Consider the following 13,055-nt stretch of genomic DNA (forward strand, 5'->3'; position numbering starts at 1 on the left):
TTTTAAAATAATAAAATCTTTATTTCTTTTTAAAAGCCCCTTGATAAAAACCTGCGTACGCCTCTGTTGACAGGTGTTTTAAATTAAAATCTTCCTTCGGGAGTTAGGTCGTTGTAAATTATTTCGAAGAAGTTGGAAACAATAAAAGGATATGAAAATACATAGTATAATGCACCCTACGGACCTATAAATAATAGTTATATTGAAACGTAATAAAAGTTACAAACAAATCAATTCAAACTATTGGACCAACTACTATAAATTAGTCGTGAAACCCTATTTGACCAACTACTATAAATTGGTCGTGAGAGCCTAGCAGATGTTAGTTAATTTTTAATGCAAACATTAGGGGTTACCTTTTAGAACACCTAGAACAAGCACTTTACAATTAAAAGTGCTAAACAAAAATGCATTTAATTATCACAAGTCAAAATAAAAGCTTCGATTTTTCCGCATACGGGTTGGAAGACAGTAAAAATTCTTTCACTATTTTCAGATTTCAATAACAATTACTTTTGGCTAACTTCCGTAACTCAAATTACACTGCATCTTACTAGTTTCCGGTTTAAATTTACTTTGCATGCCTCATTGACATTTGTAAATAATTCAAAATACAATTACAAAAGATATATTTTGCAAACTCATGAGAATTTAAATTTCAAACTGTTTTTTTTCCGAACTCAAAATCTCCATAAATTAGATTTTGCGGTTTTAAATCTTATGTAAGATCGCCTTCATTTCCATCACTGCAGTTTTGCTATTTATTTACCAATGTGAATATTTATATTTCTATTGGTCTGACTCGAATTGATCAGAAAATGCTGCAACATTTGAGCAGTAATAGTAATCCCAACACCCGCACTCACATCGACCGATCCAACTGCAGCGGGCAAGTTTGAAACCGAAACTGAGCTTATCCGCAGCCTCACAACTTTTCTCTTGCAAATGACAGCGGCGTCAACACATTGTTTATTACGTAGTTATTTGCACTATGCTGTACAGTTTAACAATTGTTTGAGTGTAAATTCGTCAATGCTCCGCCGAACGACGCGGCAATACGACAAAAAACGACAAATCCGAAAAAAAGGCGGTTATTTGAATAATTTTCACACCGCCGAAACGCACGAAACCTGACGACATTCAATTCAGTACTCAAAGCCAAAGTCTGGAGACAGTGTGAGCTAAGATTTAATTGGTTGTCTTTTGACCGGAATTCGCATTAACCCATTTGAACTTTGCAACTTCAAAAACGCTTGATTTCCCTTATTGTTATTTGTTTTATTGGCAAGTTAGCAAGTTGCCGTTATCAACAGTTATGACAACAAGACAGCTGGAGTTTACCTAAGCGCAATCGCAGCCAGGAAGTGTAGGGTAAATATTAATTAGCAAAGGGTAAAGCATTTTGTGTAAAAATGCATGCACGCCCGTCTTGTTTTTGTAACGTTTATTTTGATTTTATTTGAAAAGAAACTGTGGCCTTGTGGCGCCACCTGTCTTTCAGATATTGAACACTTATCGATAGTTTGAAGATGGCAAGTTTTGAAAAAATGGGCTAACTAAATGAAAATTGTATTAAAATATTACAAATTTAGGATTTGTTTTGAAACGTTGTTGCAATTGCTATGTTTTTGCAAATTACTTCCATAAAGGTTTTAAATACTATCGATAACTCCCTGAAATCCAAACCGTGACTCATGATTTTACCATCACTATCCCGTTCGGTATTTACCAACACTAACACCTGCAAGCAACTTGTCGTTTTCAAAGCGAAAAACATTAAATAAAACGCATTTAAATGGCCAAAACAAACATCACTCGCTTCGGGTCGGCATAGAGCGCTTAAATAAATAACAAATTCATAACTTACCGGATGGTAAATGCCCGTAAAAGCAAAAAGAGAGGCTTGCCAAGTCGCCACTGTGTGTGTGTCTGCGAGTGTGGGTGAGTGTGCGTGTTAGTGTTGGTGGGCAGAACAATAACAAGCCCAAAAATGCCAATGGACATGGAATGTAATGGAGCAGGACCAACAATATTCACAATAGCGCTCCATCAGAGGCGATGAATCACAGGTGAGTTTGGGCCCAACCCTTAATTAAAGCCATCTGATATATGTATATACCATTTTCCAGCAGCCACAACCGTGCCTTAATTAACGAACGAAAAGCAATACACTTAACCCAAAGATGCCGCTGCTGAGTAAATGCTTCCCCTGCTTTAAATTCAAGCGCGAGGAGGTGATCGACAAGCTCGACTACAGCAACACTCCATTGACAGATTTCCCGGAAGTTTGGCAGCATGAGCGGACCTTAGAGGAGCTCTACTTGAGCACCACCAGAGTATGTACTTATTGGCTACTTATCTGGGCTGCCTATTTACCTTGTCTTATCTTCCAGTTGCAAGCTCTGCCGCCGCAGTTGTTTTATTGCCAGGGATTAAGGGTGCTCCACGTGAACAGCAACAATCTGGAGAGCATTCCCCAGGCCATCGGCAGTCTGCGCCAGCTGCAGCACCTGGATCTCAACCGGAATCGTGAGATTATTGCACTATCTTCCTCCTCCTCTTTAAACTACAATGAACATCACCCCTTTTAGTTATTGTCAATGTGCCAGAGGAGATCAAGTCATGCAAGCACTTAACCCACCTGGATCTGAGCTGCAATAGCCTACAACGTCTTCCCGATGCCATTACCTCGCTTATTTCGCTGCAGGAACTGCTGCTAAACGAAACCTACCTGGAGTTTCTGCCTGCGAACTTTGGCCGATTGGTCAATCTGAGAATTCTGGAGCTGCGACTCAACAATCTCATAACGCTGCCCAAGTCCATGGTGCGTTTGGTCAACCTACAGAGGTTGGACATTGGTGGCAATGAGTTTACAGAGCTGGTGAGGCAAAAAAAGAAGGGTATTCTCTAGTTCAAATATATATTTCGTTAGTAAAACCCATGTATTTTCGTAAAAGCCTTTTGAAATATTGTTATCAGATCTAGCAAATACCCTTTATAACGAGGTAAAATATATAGTAACTTTTAATTCCTTTCCAGCCCGAAGTTGTTGGCGAGCTGAAGTCTCTACGCGAACTTTGGATCGATTTCAATCAGATACGTCGCGTTTCGGCCAACATTGGCAAACTGCGCGAGCTGCAGCACTTTGAGGCCAATGGCAATCTACTGGACACACTGCCCAGCGAGCTGAGTAACTGGCGCAACGTGGAGGTGCTGTCCATATGCTCCAACAGTCTGGAAGCCTTTCCCTTTAGTGTGGGCATGCTAAAATCCCTGGTGACATTGAAGTGCGAGTCGAACGGCTTGACGGAGCTGCCCGACAGCATAAGCTATTTGGAGCAATTGGAGGAACTGGTTTTGAGCCACAACAAACTGATACGCCTACCGAGTACGATTGGGATGTTAAGGAGCCTTCGCTTCCTATTCGCCGATGATAATCAACTGCGGCAGCTGCCGGATGAGCTATGCAGTTGCCAGCAGCTAAGTGTCCTCAGTGTGGCCAACAATCAGTTGTCTGCCCTGCCACAGAACATTGGAAACCTGGGCAAGATGAGGGTGCTGAATGTGGTCAACAACTACATCAATGCGTTGCCCGTTTCGATGTTAAACCTAGTGAATCTCACATCGATGTGGCTAAGCGACAATCAATCGCAGCCGCTAGTGCCGCTGCAGTATCTGGATGCGAGTACAAAGACCCAGTTAACCTGCTTCATGCTGCCGCAGGTGACGTTCAAGATGAACAGTATACAGGCCCAACAGCAGGCCCAGGAACAGTACGAGTTCGTCTACGCCAACCAGCAGCAGCCCCACGTGAGTCCATCCCGGAGGATCTGCTTCGCCGAGGAGGCCACCATTCTGAGCAATGCCAAAGCACAGCCGGCGCCCAGCTATCCCACGTATGTGGCCGCTCCGCCAACTCCCACGCCCGAACAGATGTCCGGATCCGTGCGGCTGATGCGTTCACCCACACCGTATCCCAAGGAGCTGCGCCAGATGGCCAAGTACGTGCGGCAGGCTCAGGCGGCGACCACATCGGCCAATGCCAGCGAGGTGAGGGAGGCACGCGTGGTGGCCAACGGCCAAGTTCACTGTGATAGCAGCAATGCCAACCAGGATGTTGTGGACCAGGCCACAGCAAGTGCAATATACGGCATAACGCCGGAAATGACACACATCTACGGAGTCTATCAGCAAGCGCCGCAGATGACGCATCCAGTGCCGACGCAGGAGTACTACGGTTTGCCACTGGTCAACTATGAGGCACACTACCAACAGCTGTACGTGGAGGCCAACACGCCGCTTCCCACCACGCATTTAAACGGGGATCAGGACTACGAGTTGCAGCCTCTACAGCAGCAACAGGCCATGCAGCAACAAGCGGCGCCACCTCCTCGATTGGAACCGCCACCGTACCACATAGCTCGAGTCTACACAAAGAAAACGCCCGAGGATCTCAACCTGTACGAGTCCATGCGGCAGCGGAAGCAGCAAATGCAGGAGCAGACCATCTACCAGGATGCCTTGAACAGCAACTTCAAGACCACGGCCATCGGGGCGCAGGAAGTTGAAGAGTCGGTCGATCAGTTGGATTACCAGAACAATATTAGCAACAATTTAGAGCCGAATCCAGAGGAGGATGACCAGGAGCTGGACGACAGCGTGTCGCAGCACTCGCTTAATTCCACGGCCACCAACAATACTTCCAAAGCGAGCCACAAGAAATCCACCTGGATATTTGGTGTCCACAAAAATCCAACAGTCAAACAGGTTACCCTCAAGTGGGAGCACAGCATTGGCTTCGACGTAGCCGAACTGCTTAATCAGGTGAGTCTATCCGCCTTAAATCCTTGAAATCAGTTTATATTAAGGTCTATTTTCCATTACAGGTTGGCATATTTGTAAGCGCTGTAACGCCAAATACAAATGCCGCGCGTCTGCTGAACCTCAACGACAAGCTGCTGGAAATAGACGGCTACGACCTGACCAATGCCAAGCTGAGCGATGCCAAACGAGTGCTGCTTAACAGCGGCACGGTCATGAACATTATGTTGTCGAGAAAATGATGGACCATTTGTTTACCAACCTAAGCCGATTCCCAACCCGAGACCGAAGACTTTTTGTGCATTTTTCTAACGCATTTTTCCAATAAGCAGCATCGCCGATAACGGATGACAACCACTTGGCTATCATAATGTTAGTTCATAATCACTACCTTCCGTACTGGCGGTCAATCGATCAGTCATAGAGCAGTCATCGCCAGCTAGAGGATCCCATGCTTTTCGTATATTAGATAGATAGACGAATCCAAACTGCCATTTTCTCTACACCTAGATGAAGTATCTCCATACTCAATAGATGAATAATACCACAATACGGCCAAAATTAGAAGTTATAGCCCTGAACAAGTATTCTCAAAATTTGAATTGAAAATGAATGCATTTATGATTTTAATTTAAAACGGTCGTTTAATAATCCAATTGAAGCGACCATTAAGTTCTATTTATCAGAGTTTGATTTAATAAATCAGTATTTAATCGGTATCTTATGTAAATAGTTAAGTTAAACATTAGAAAAAAGCAATATTACGTTGTGTCAATTATGAGTTCTAGACATACATAATCACGATGCGTAGATTACATTTAAAAGGCATTTGTATCTCAAGTTGTGCGACAATTTTTTTGACCGCCAGCGGAATGTAACAGCTTAATACACATAAATAGTGCAATTAGCGTCGATTATAGGTATATATACACGCACTCATATATATACTCGCGATAATCAGACGAATTACCTTCAACTAGCGCCTATTTTACGCCCAGCGTTGTTCAAATTTGTTCCCAAAATTATATGTATAGATCAATTACTTGATTACAAAAGATATTTGCTGTTTATGTTAGTTGTTATGGTGCAGCAATATAAATTCTATATATATATATATATTTACATATACGTAACTCCATATTTATTGTCCAATCGATCGAAGTGTCAAACATTATTTTCAATGACGAACTGTTAACAGTTAACAAACTGAATTCTCACACTATTGGCGTTGTGATCAGTATTATTATTTATCTGGTTAAACACATGCAATCTATTCGAAAGTTAAGCACTTCTATTATTCATAGCGATTAAATATAGTCATACATATGTGCATTATTGAAGAACACACACGCCCAAACACACTCACAATCACACACACCCATACGAATACGAATGTAGCTAACTTAAGCAAGCGCACACATTTTGCCAATTCAATTTGATTTAAGAGCGTTACCACAAATCACTGAAATACAACTTTCACTTTGTCATTTCGCCATAGTTTTTGATTAAATCTTATCCAGCCGCCAAAAGAGCATAGAACAAAAACCATCTAGTCAACAGTCGGCGGCCCTTTTGATTAATGTCCCCGGCTGCCGCTGTCGTTATCGACAGGCAATTATCTATGGAAATTAATTGTCGGCGACATTTGTAGTGTGCCAGCCGGCTGACACCAGCAAAGCACGCAATCCAATCCTCCAGGACGAGTCACTCCCCGCATGTCCTGTGTCCCCGGGCTCCAAAGCACTGGCTACAACATCATCAGCGACAGCGTCAGCGAATGTCGTCTGTTGCGGCACTTTTGGCCATATATATTTGCATAAAAAGTGTACAACCAGCGTAATGGTCTATAAATTCAACCGGAAAGTAGTCAACCTAAAAAGCGCAACCAAGGACAATGGGCTGAAAGCGATAAATAATCTAAACTTTTGAAGGAATGCAGGTAATTGTAGGAAGACCCTTTCATTTGCAAATCAAGTATACGTGTAAGATAAAGGTGGTAATTTAATTTATATATTTAATAATTTTAAAAAAATCCTTAAGCTGAATGGACAGGTTTTTAGACCTAAAACATAGTTAAACAAAACATAATTTTTTGTCAAAGTAAAAGTTTGTTGTAGCGGTAAAAAAAAAGGTTTTTTAGCTTATAAAAAAAGCAATTAAAAATATTTTTTATTTTTTTTTTAATTTTGTAATAATGGGAACTAATTAGGAAATTAAAAAAAAAGATTATCGATCTAATCTTATCTTACTTATCAAACAAAATTTTGGTTTAATGTTATTTTAAAATATAGAACAGATATTAAAAACTTTTATTTTGACCGCTGTTGAATATATTCCACTATCGTTTGCAACTTTAAACTCAAAAGTCTTACAAAATTCAGTTTATTACATAATTTTAAAATAATTGGGATCAGTTACTAGAAATTTTCGGCTAAGAGTTTTAATAGCTTATATGTAAGTGATAGGGCAGTTTTATAGAGGGATGTGCGATGTTATCAGTTAAAAGTAAATTAAGCAAAACTCCCATGGTTCTTAAGCCTCAAAGCGTAAAAACAAAAAACGATGTTTGTATGAATATACATACGTATATATTTATTTTGTGCGGCACTAATAATTACACTAACACACTGCCTTTGGGGAGCTTCATGCTGAAAGGGGAGTTGACGGGCGGCGGGCAGCCTTGTCCTTGTCAAATGTTTCGTTATCTGGTGCTGTTGTTGTTGTTGTTGTTGTTGTTGTCATGCCCCCCGCTTTTTTATTTTTTTTTAAGACATACACATATAGCAATTCCAAAAGAACACCCAGAACCACCCACCTTCACCCGCTTTTGATAGCGTCAACATCAACTAAAACTGTAAGCGACTTCAAACGGCGCTTTGTCAGTGACCTTCGCGTGTTGGGGCGATGGCATATGTTTTTTTTTTCTTACCACCCACTTGGAAGGGTGTTGGGGGGTGGTGTTTCGAAGTAATGGGTTGGAGCAAGGCTATATGGCCCGAGTCCCGGCAAACTTGATTTGACATATGATGTGCCCGTTTCGGTGTCGACTCCTTATCCAATCTGGCCCAAATACATTTATCAATATCGCTTCTGGTCGATTGAAATACCACCCGGAGGCGGCAAGTCCTCACGTCTTGTCGGCATCGGCATCGGCTTCGGCACCCAAGAATCAGAATCACCCGTCGTCCTCACCATCGCCCACTAACCCACCCAATCGGTCATTAGCATTTTCGGCGTGTATTTATGGCCAGAAAATGTTGCGCCATAAACATGACAACAAAACAAAATGCGACAAATTTGCGCCGATTGCCCATGTGGCAGGCAGGCGGTAGTCTGAATTTCCTATCCCCCAGGGCCAAATAATTGTCATCCGGAATAAAATATGTATGCACGATTATTATTTGGCTTACGCTCAATTGGAGGCCGGAGGCATTGGCGCAAAAAGCCTGGCTCAAAGCAGGAGGGCCAATTGCAATGCAGAAACAATTGCATACTTGACGGGGCAAAGTTTATTTTTATGCGAGCGACGACACTCAGGGTGGGGTATTGAGAAGTGGATACAGTAAGGACTCTATAGGAGGTGCTAAACATCATATTGATCGGAGCCTTCGTCATTGTGACTTTGGGTGCAAATGCTTATCAATAACATACTTTACTCTACTTCTGCATGTAAATTTATTTTTTTTTATAATAATTGTTACCAAAAAGCAATAACTTTTTAAATTTTTTATTTCAGGGACCTTACATTTATTAAGTAGGTGAAAATAATAACTGTTTAGGTATAAAAATTTGATATTGTAACTACACAAAAAAAAAATTATCAGAAACTAATTTTTACTCAATAAGATGAGTAATAAATTAATACCACGAAATAATAAAAACAAAACTTGGGTGGTTCAAAAAGAAGGCCTTAGACTATAGTAGACTATAAAAAGAGTAGGGTTTATATTATTTATTGTAGTATTCAATTAGTACTTATAGTTTAAGAGTGTCTATAGTTTATTTTTAAGACACACTTTTTATTATTATTTAACTTTAATTTTTTAATACCACGAGGAGTCTTTAAAGTTTGATTGTCAATCTATCCTCCAAACTTCAATGATTTTAAATTAATCAAAAAATAAAGAAAAGCTGTAAATTTTTATGACCTTGAGTTCTTTCAGATTCAAATTACTATATACTATGAAACAACTTTCGCTACAGCATATAACAAATTTAAATGTAGGTTTCATGACTTAAGTTTAGAGCCAAGGGGCAGGCTTAAAAAGTCAACTGCTTTGAGCTCTTGACTTAGCTCAACTTTCGACCAAGACATTTTTGGGCGTCTTAATGGAGCTTTCCCTGTGCCACACACTCAAACTTGTATCCACACGCACGGCTAGTGGAAACAAATCAACTCTGTTTTGGCGCCATGCGGCGTAGTTGCTCTGCACTTTGCCTTCACTTTGGCAGACCGACAAACGCGACCGCGACTCTCGGCCAGAAAGCCAGAACAGAACAGAACAGAACAGAGCAGAGCAGAGCAGAGCAGAGAGCCAGGCCAAAAGGCAAAGGCAATGGCAAAGGCAGTGGCAGTGGCAGCCGGGCCAACTAGTTTTTCTTCAGTTCCTACTTTTGGCTTTTATTGTGCACGGGGTTTGTGTTGTTTAGTGTGCCATTGGCGCTAACAACGTGCGGTTCACTCTTGCGGTCTTGTCGCCGACCGGTAAAGTCAGTAATCGGAATAATACCAAGACCGATTCCGGGTCTCTTAACAAAGGTTTAAACAAGATCTGTGCAGATTACACCAGTTCCTTGAACTCCCTCCAAATAAAAATCTCTTTGTCCTTTTTGGACTTGTGTAACCCATTAGGTTTGGTTGCACTTTAAAGCCGATTTCCGATTACTATAAATATTAATAGGATTTATTGATTGGTTGTCGTCGGCGGGATCAACGCAAGGCGACCCATGTCCTTTCTCTCGCCCACATTGCGACTGGAGAATCTGTCCACGCAGCCAACGATGACGCAGGATCATGTGCCCGAGGACCAGCGCTATAACAAACAGAACATCGTGGCACAATGGTGCAGTCCCATCAATGGAAAGGTATGCAAAGCAGAAAAAAAGGAAGAAAAAAGAGTTTTCCTGGTAACCGCAACTTAAATTGATGGAAATTTGCGATAATTGCCCCCCTCCTCGTTTTTCGCGCAGATGTACCGCATCGAGCTGGAACACGGAACCACCAGTGGGAGGCGCATGATTTGGGTCAATGGACGGGTAAGTTTTCTAGCTCTTCGCGCTGCCTGATGGGCTTATATGTGGCGATGGGGATGGCGATGGCGGTGGCGGTGACGGTGGCTTTCGGAGCTGTTGAAGTATTTGCATTGTGAGGGCGCGCACTTAATTACAGGTCGTGTACGTACGTGTACTTTTCTAAGTGAATTGCTTTTCACCACCCCTTGTGAGCGGTTATCCTATAAGCAGCACAGGATATTAATTAGGAGTTTAAATGTTATAAAAAAATTTGCATAATTTAGTAGCTACTTGAGTTAATGCAGAAAGCTACGCTTATTAAGTTTGAACTAACAGCTGGAAATTAAATTTTACCATGACAAATTTCATGAGTTTTCTTTGCTTGAATAGTCATCTATGAAATGAAAATGAGGAAGTGAGTTTGTGGCCCAAACTAGTGTAAAAGCGGATAGAAATAGAAAACCAGCAAATACACAAATTGAGCATAAACTTTTATAGCCATTGCCAAGTTAAGTTATCCTATATTTATGTTCACTTTCTTAATAAACTTGTGTTTATTACGCACTAACTTCAAACTTAAGACATTATTTAATAAGCAGGAAACTTAACTACATGAGTTTGAATTGAATTTCAACTTAAATGTACAAAATTAAACTCAAATTGAATTCTATGAACTTTAATCAATAGTATTTATCGATAATCCTGCAGCCAAAAAAAAACTTAAAGCTTAGTATTAATAAGTGGGTCTTGAAAATAAACTACAGACAGTATTAAAGTAGAAGTGTTAATATAATACTGAATAAAATAACCCCTATACTATTTAGTTTTAATTGTATAGCCTTATTTTAAAACCACATAAGTTTTATTTTAATGCTTTCGTGGTATTAATATTCATACTCATATTATTGAGAAATTTTTTAAGTAGTTTAAAATTCATGTTACAATAGTTTAATTTCTATGTCATTTTGTTGGGAGTGATATAAGAACCTAAGACAAATGAGGAAGTGAGTTTTGAGAGATTGCTTAAGTTTATTCGGTACCAACTCTAGTGACTGAATTCTTTCCTGTTTTTATTTGTAACCCCACACAGGAGGTCCTGCGTCGCGACTGGATGTTCAAGCTGGTGGGCGAGGACACCTTTCACATCGACCAGACGCGCTGCATCATACGCGTTGATCCGGCGCCGGGTTTCAAGTACGAGTACTCCCTCTACATCGATGGCAAGTCGCACGAGCAGTACACCGAGGATATAACCAGGCAGTATCGACTGTGGCTCTACACTTGCGATTCAGAGGCGGAGGCGAGGCAGGAGTACAGGATAATGCTCAAGCTGGACACGCTGAGTCTGTACGTAAACGACGAGCTGCGCACCGAGGAGGTAGGGGATGGGAATGGGTTCGAATCGGGGTGCCACTTCCGCCACACCAGCCTTACACGTTTTATTACCCCCCCATTTCGCAGTCGGTTTTCGTTCACGGCGGCACAGACACCAAATTCCTGCTGCAGGACACGGAATTCGTGCTTCAGGCACGCTCAAGTGGCAATAAACATGATGGCATCGTTCACACTCTGCTGGCCAATGGGGTGCCAGTTCCGGAGGCAAAGATTCAGGAGATTATGCAAGAGCCGGTCTCCATTTTGCAGGGCAACTGAGGCACCGGCATCCCCTTTAGAATAACATTTTGCATTTGTTGAATTTTTCCCCCAATTGTTAATAAAAAGTTTTACGGAAACTGTTTTCATAGCAATTAAAAGCCAGCCAACTTTTCTCTTATACAATACTTTATTCGTTTTTGTTTATATGCATAATTGTAACGCAACCATCGTTTACGTTTTCAATTTCATTTTGACATTTTGCTAGCATCTGGTAATGTATGCCAAAAGTGCATCCAGTTGTTAAAAAAAATTAGTCGGAAACATCAGTTGAAGAAAATACAAATTAATGTATACATACGCTCAATTTAAAAACATTATATACTAATTAAACTTACGCATAGAACTTGGTTATCAAACACAACAACAGAATTTATGGGGGATAGGCTAAAGAATAAGTGTGTTTTCTAAACAACTCGGTAACCTTTGAGTGCAACTTGAAATTGATTTAGTGTTTGTCTTGTTTGTTTTGCATTTAAATTGATTGCTTACTATTTGGTTGAATCAAAAACTCGGTTTGATCAATATTACTTTCTTTAGATTGCGTTGTATTTGGAAATTTAACAATATGCGCTTAATTTGTTGTCTTTTATTTGCTTTTCATACATTAACAAGTAACATTTTTGTTGAAATTTATTTTTAGTTTCAATTAAAAACACAATAATTTATTTACCTTTGCAACACAATGATATTTTTGATATATACTAATTTTAATTAATTTCACAATATTTGTTTTGTTTGGGTTACAAAAACATAATATACAATTTTGTATTTAAGTTGCATGTGTATATATATATATATTTAAATATTAGGCTAAAAATGTACGCAGAATACGCATAAAAAGAGTAAATCAAAATTTGAATTTGAATTTTGATTTGCTGTTTGACAAAAGCTCGCATCACTAAAAATGTGTAAATATGCTTTACCTCTTCGATGGCATTATATGTGCCTCCATAAACTAACAAAAATATATATATATTTTTGTTATTGTAAGTACAGTGGAATGCATTAAAAAACAAAAGTTTCTTTAATACTTAACAAAGATATATTGCCAGTAGACGGATTGTGTTTGCTTGTGTTTTTTATAAATAAATAAACAGAAATGAATACAATAAATAAATATGTTTTTGTTCGCATTTTAGAGAGAGAATTTTCTCCCGAATTTGGTTGCTGTGTAAAAATTAGAATTACGAAATTACAATTTGTGGTATTTTGTTTTCATTAACTATTGCTGCTCGCACATATATCGATCTTTTGCTGTCGCTTTTAAAAACCATGCTCTGCTCTCTATAACTAACACACACACATTTTACATTAGAGTTTATATATGCTTAGATATTATAGATTGA

At 39.9% G+C, this 13,055-nt stretch overlaps 2 protein-coding genes across 6 annotated transcripts; both read left to right on the plus strand.

The window, feature by feature from the left end:
• The first annotated feature begins 1,724 nt into the window (after nt 1-1,724).
• LOC108144760 (protein lap1) lies at nt 1,725-6,308 on the plus strand. Of its 2 annotated transcripts, none has more exons than XM_017269865.2 (6): nt 1,725-2,069; nt 2,130-2,336; nt 2,394-2,529; nt 2,592-2,881; nt 3,040-4,824; nt 4,887-6,308. In XM_017269865.2, exons 2-6 carry the CDS (start codon nt 2,184-2,186, stop codon nt 5,061-5,063), a joined length of 2,541 nt encoding a protein of 846 aa, XP_017125354.1. In that variant the 5' UTR covers nt 1,725-2,069; nt 2,130-2,183; the 3' UTR covers nt 5,064-6,308. The 2 variants fall into 2 exon arrangements, with proteins under 2 accessions (XP_017125354.1, XP_017125355.1); XM_017269866.2 differs by having other exon boundaries at nt 2,133-2,336.
• A 2,982-nt stretch (nt 6,309-9,290) lies between these two features.
• LOC108144183 (fas apoptotic inhibitory molecule 1) lies at nt 9,291-11,920 on the plus strand. Of its 4 annotated transcripts, none has more exons than XM_041707660.1 (4): nt 9,291-9,531; nt 9,723-9,906; nt 10,012-10,077; nt 11,144-11,920. In XM_041707660.1, exons 2-4 carry the CDS (start codon nt 9,769-9,771, stop codon nt 11,729-11,731), a joined length of 792 nt encoding a protein of 263 aa, XP_041563594.1. In that variant the 5' UTR covers nt 9,291-9,531; nt 9,723-9,768; the 3' UTR covers nt 11,732-11,920. The 4 variants fall into 4 exon arrangements, with proteins under 4 accessions (XP_041563594.1, XP_041563593.1, XP_017124335.1 ...); XM_017268846.2 differs by having other exon boundaries at nt 9,306-9,906; nt 11,144-11,431; nt 11,515-11,920; XM_041707659.1 differs by having other exon boundaries at nt 9,293-9,906.
• The last annotated feature ends 1,135 nt before the right edge of the window (nt 11,921-13,055 follow it).

The sequence above is a fragment of the Drosophila elegans genome, unplaced genomic scaffold (assembly GCF_018152505.1).
Source record: "Drosophila elegans isolate 14027-0461.03 unplaced genomic scaffold, ASM1815250v1 contig_183, whole genome shotgun sequence".
Lineage (NCBI taxonomy): Eukaryota > Metazoa > Arthropoda > Insecta > Diptera > Drosophilidae > Drosophila > Drosophila elegans.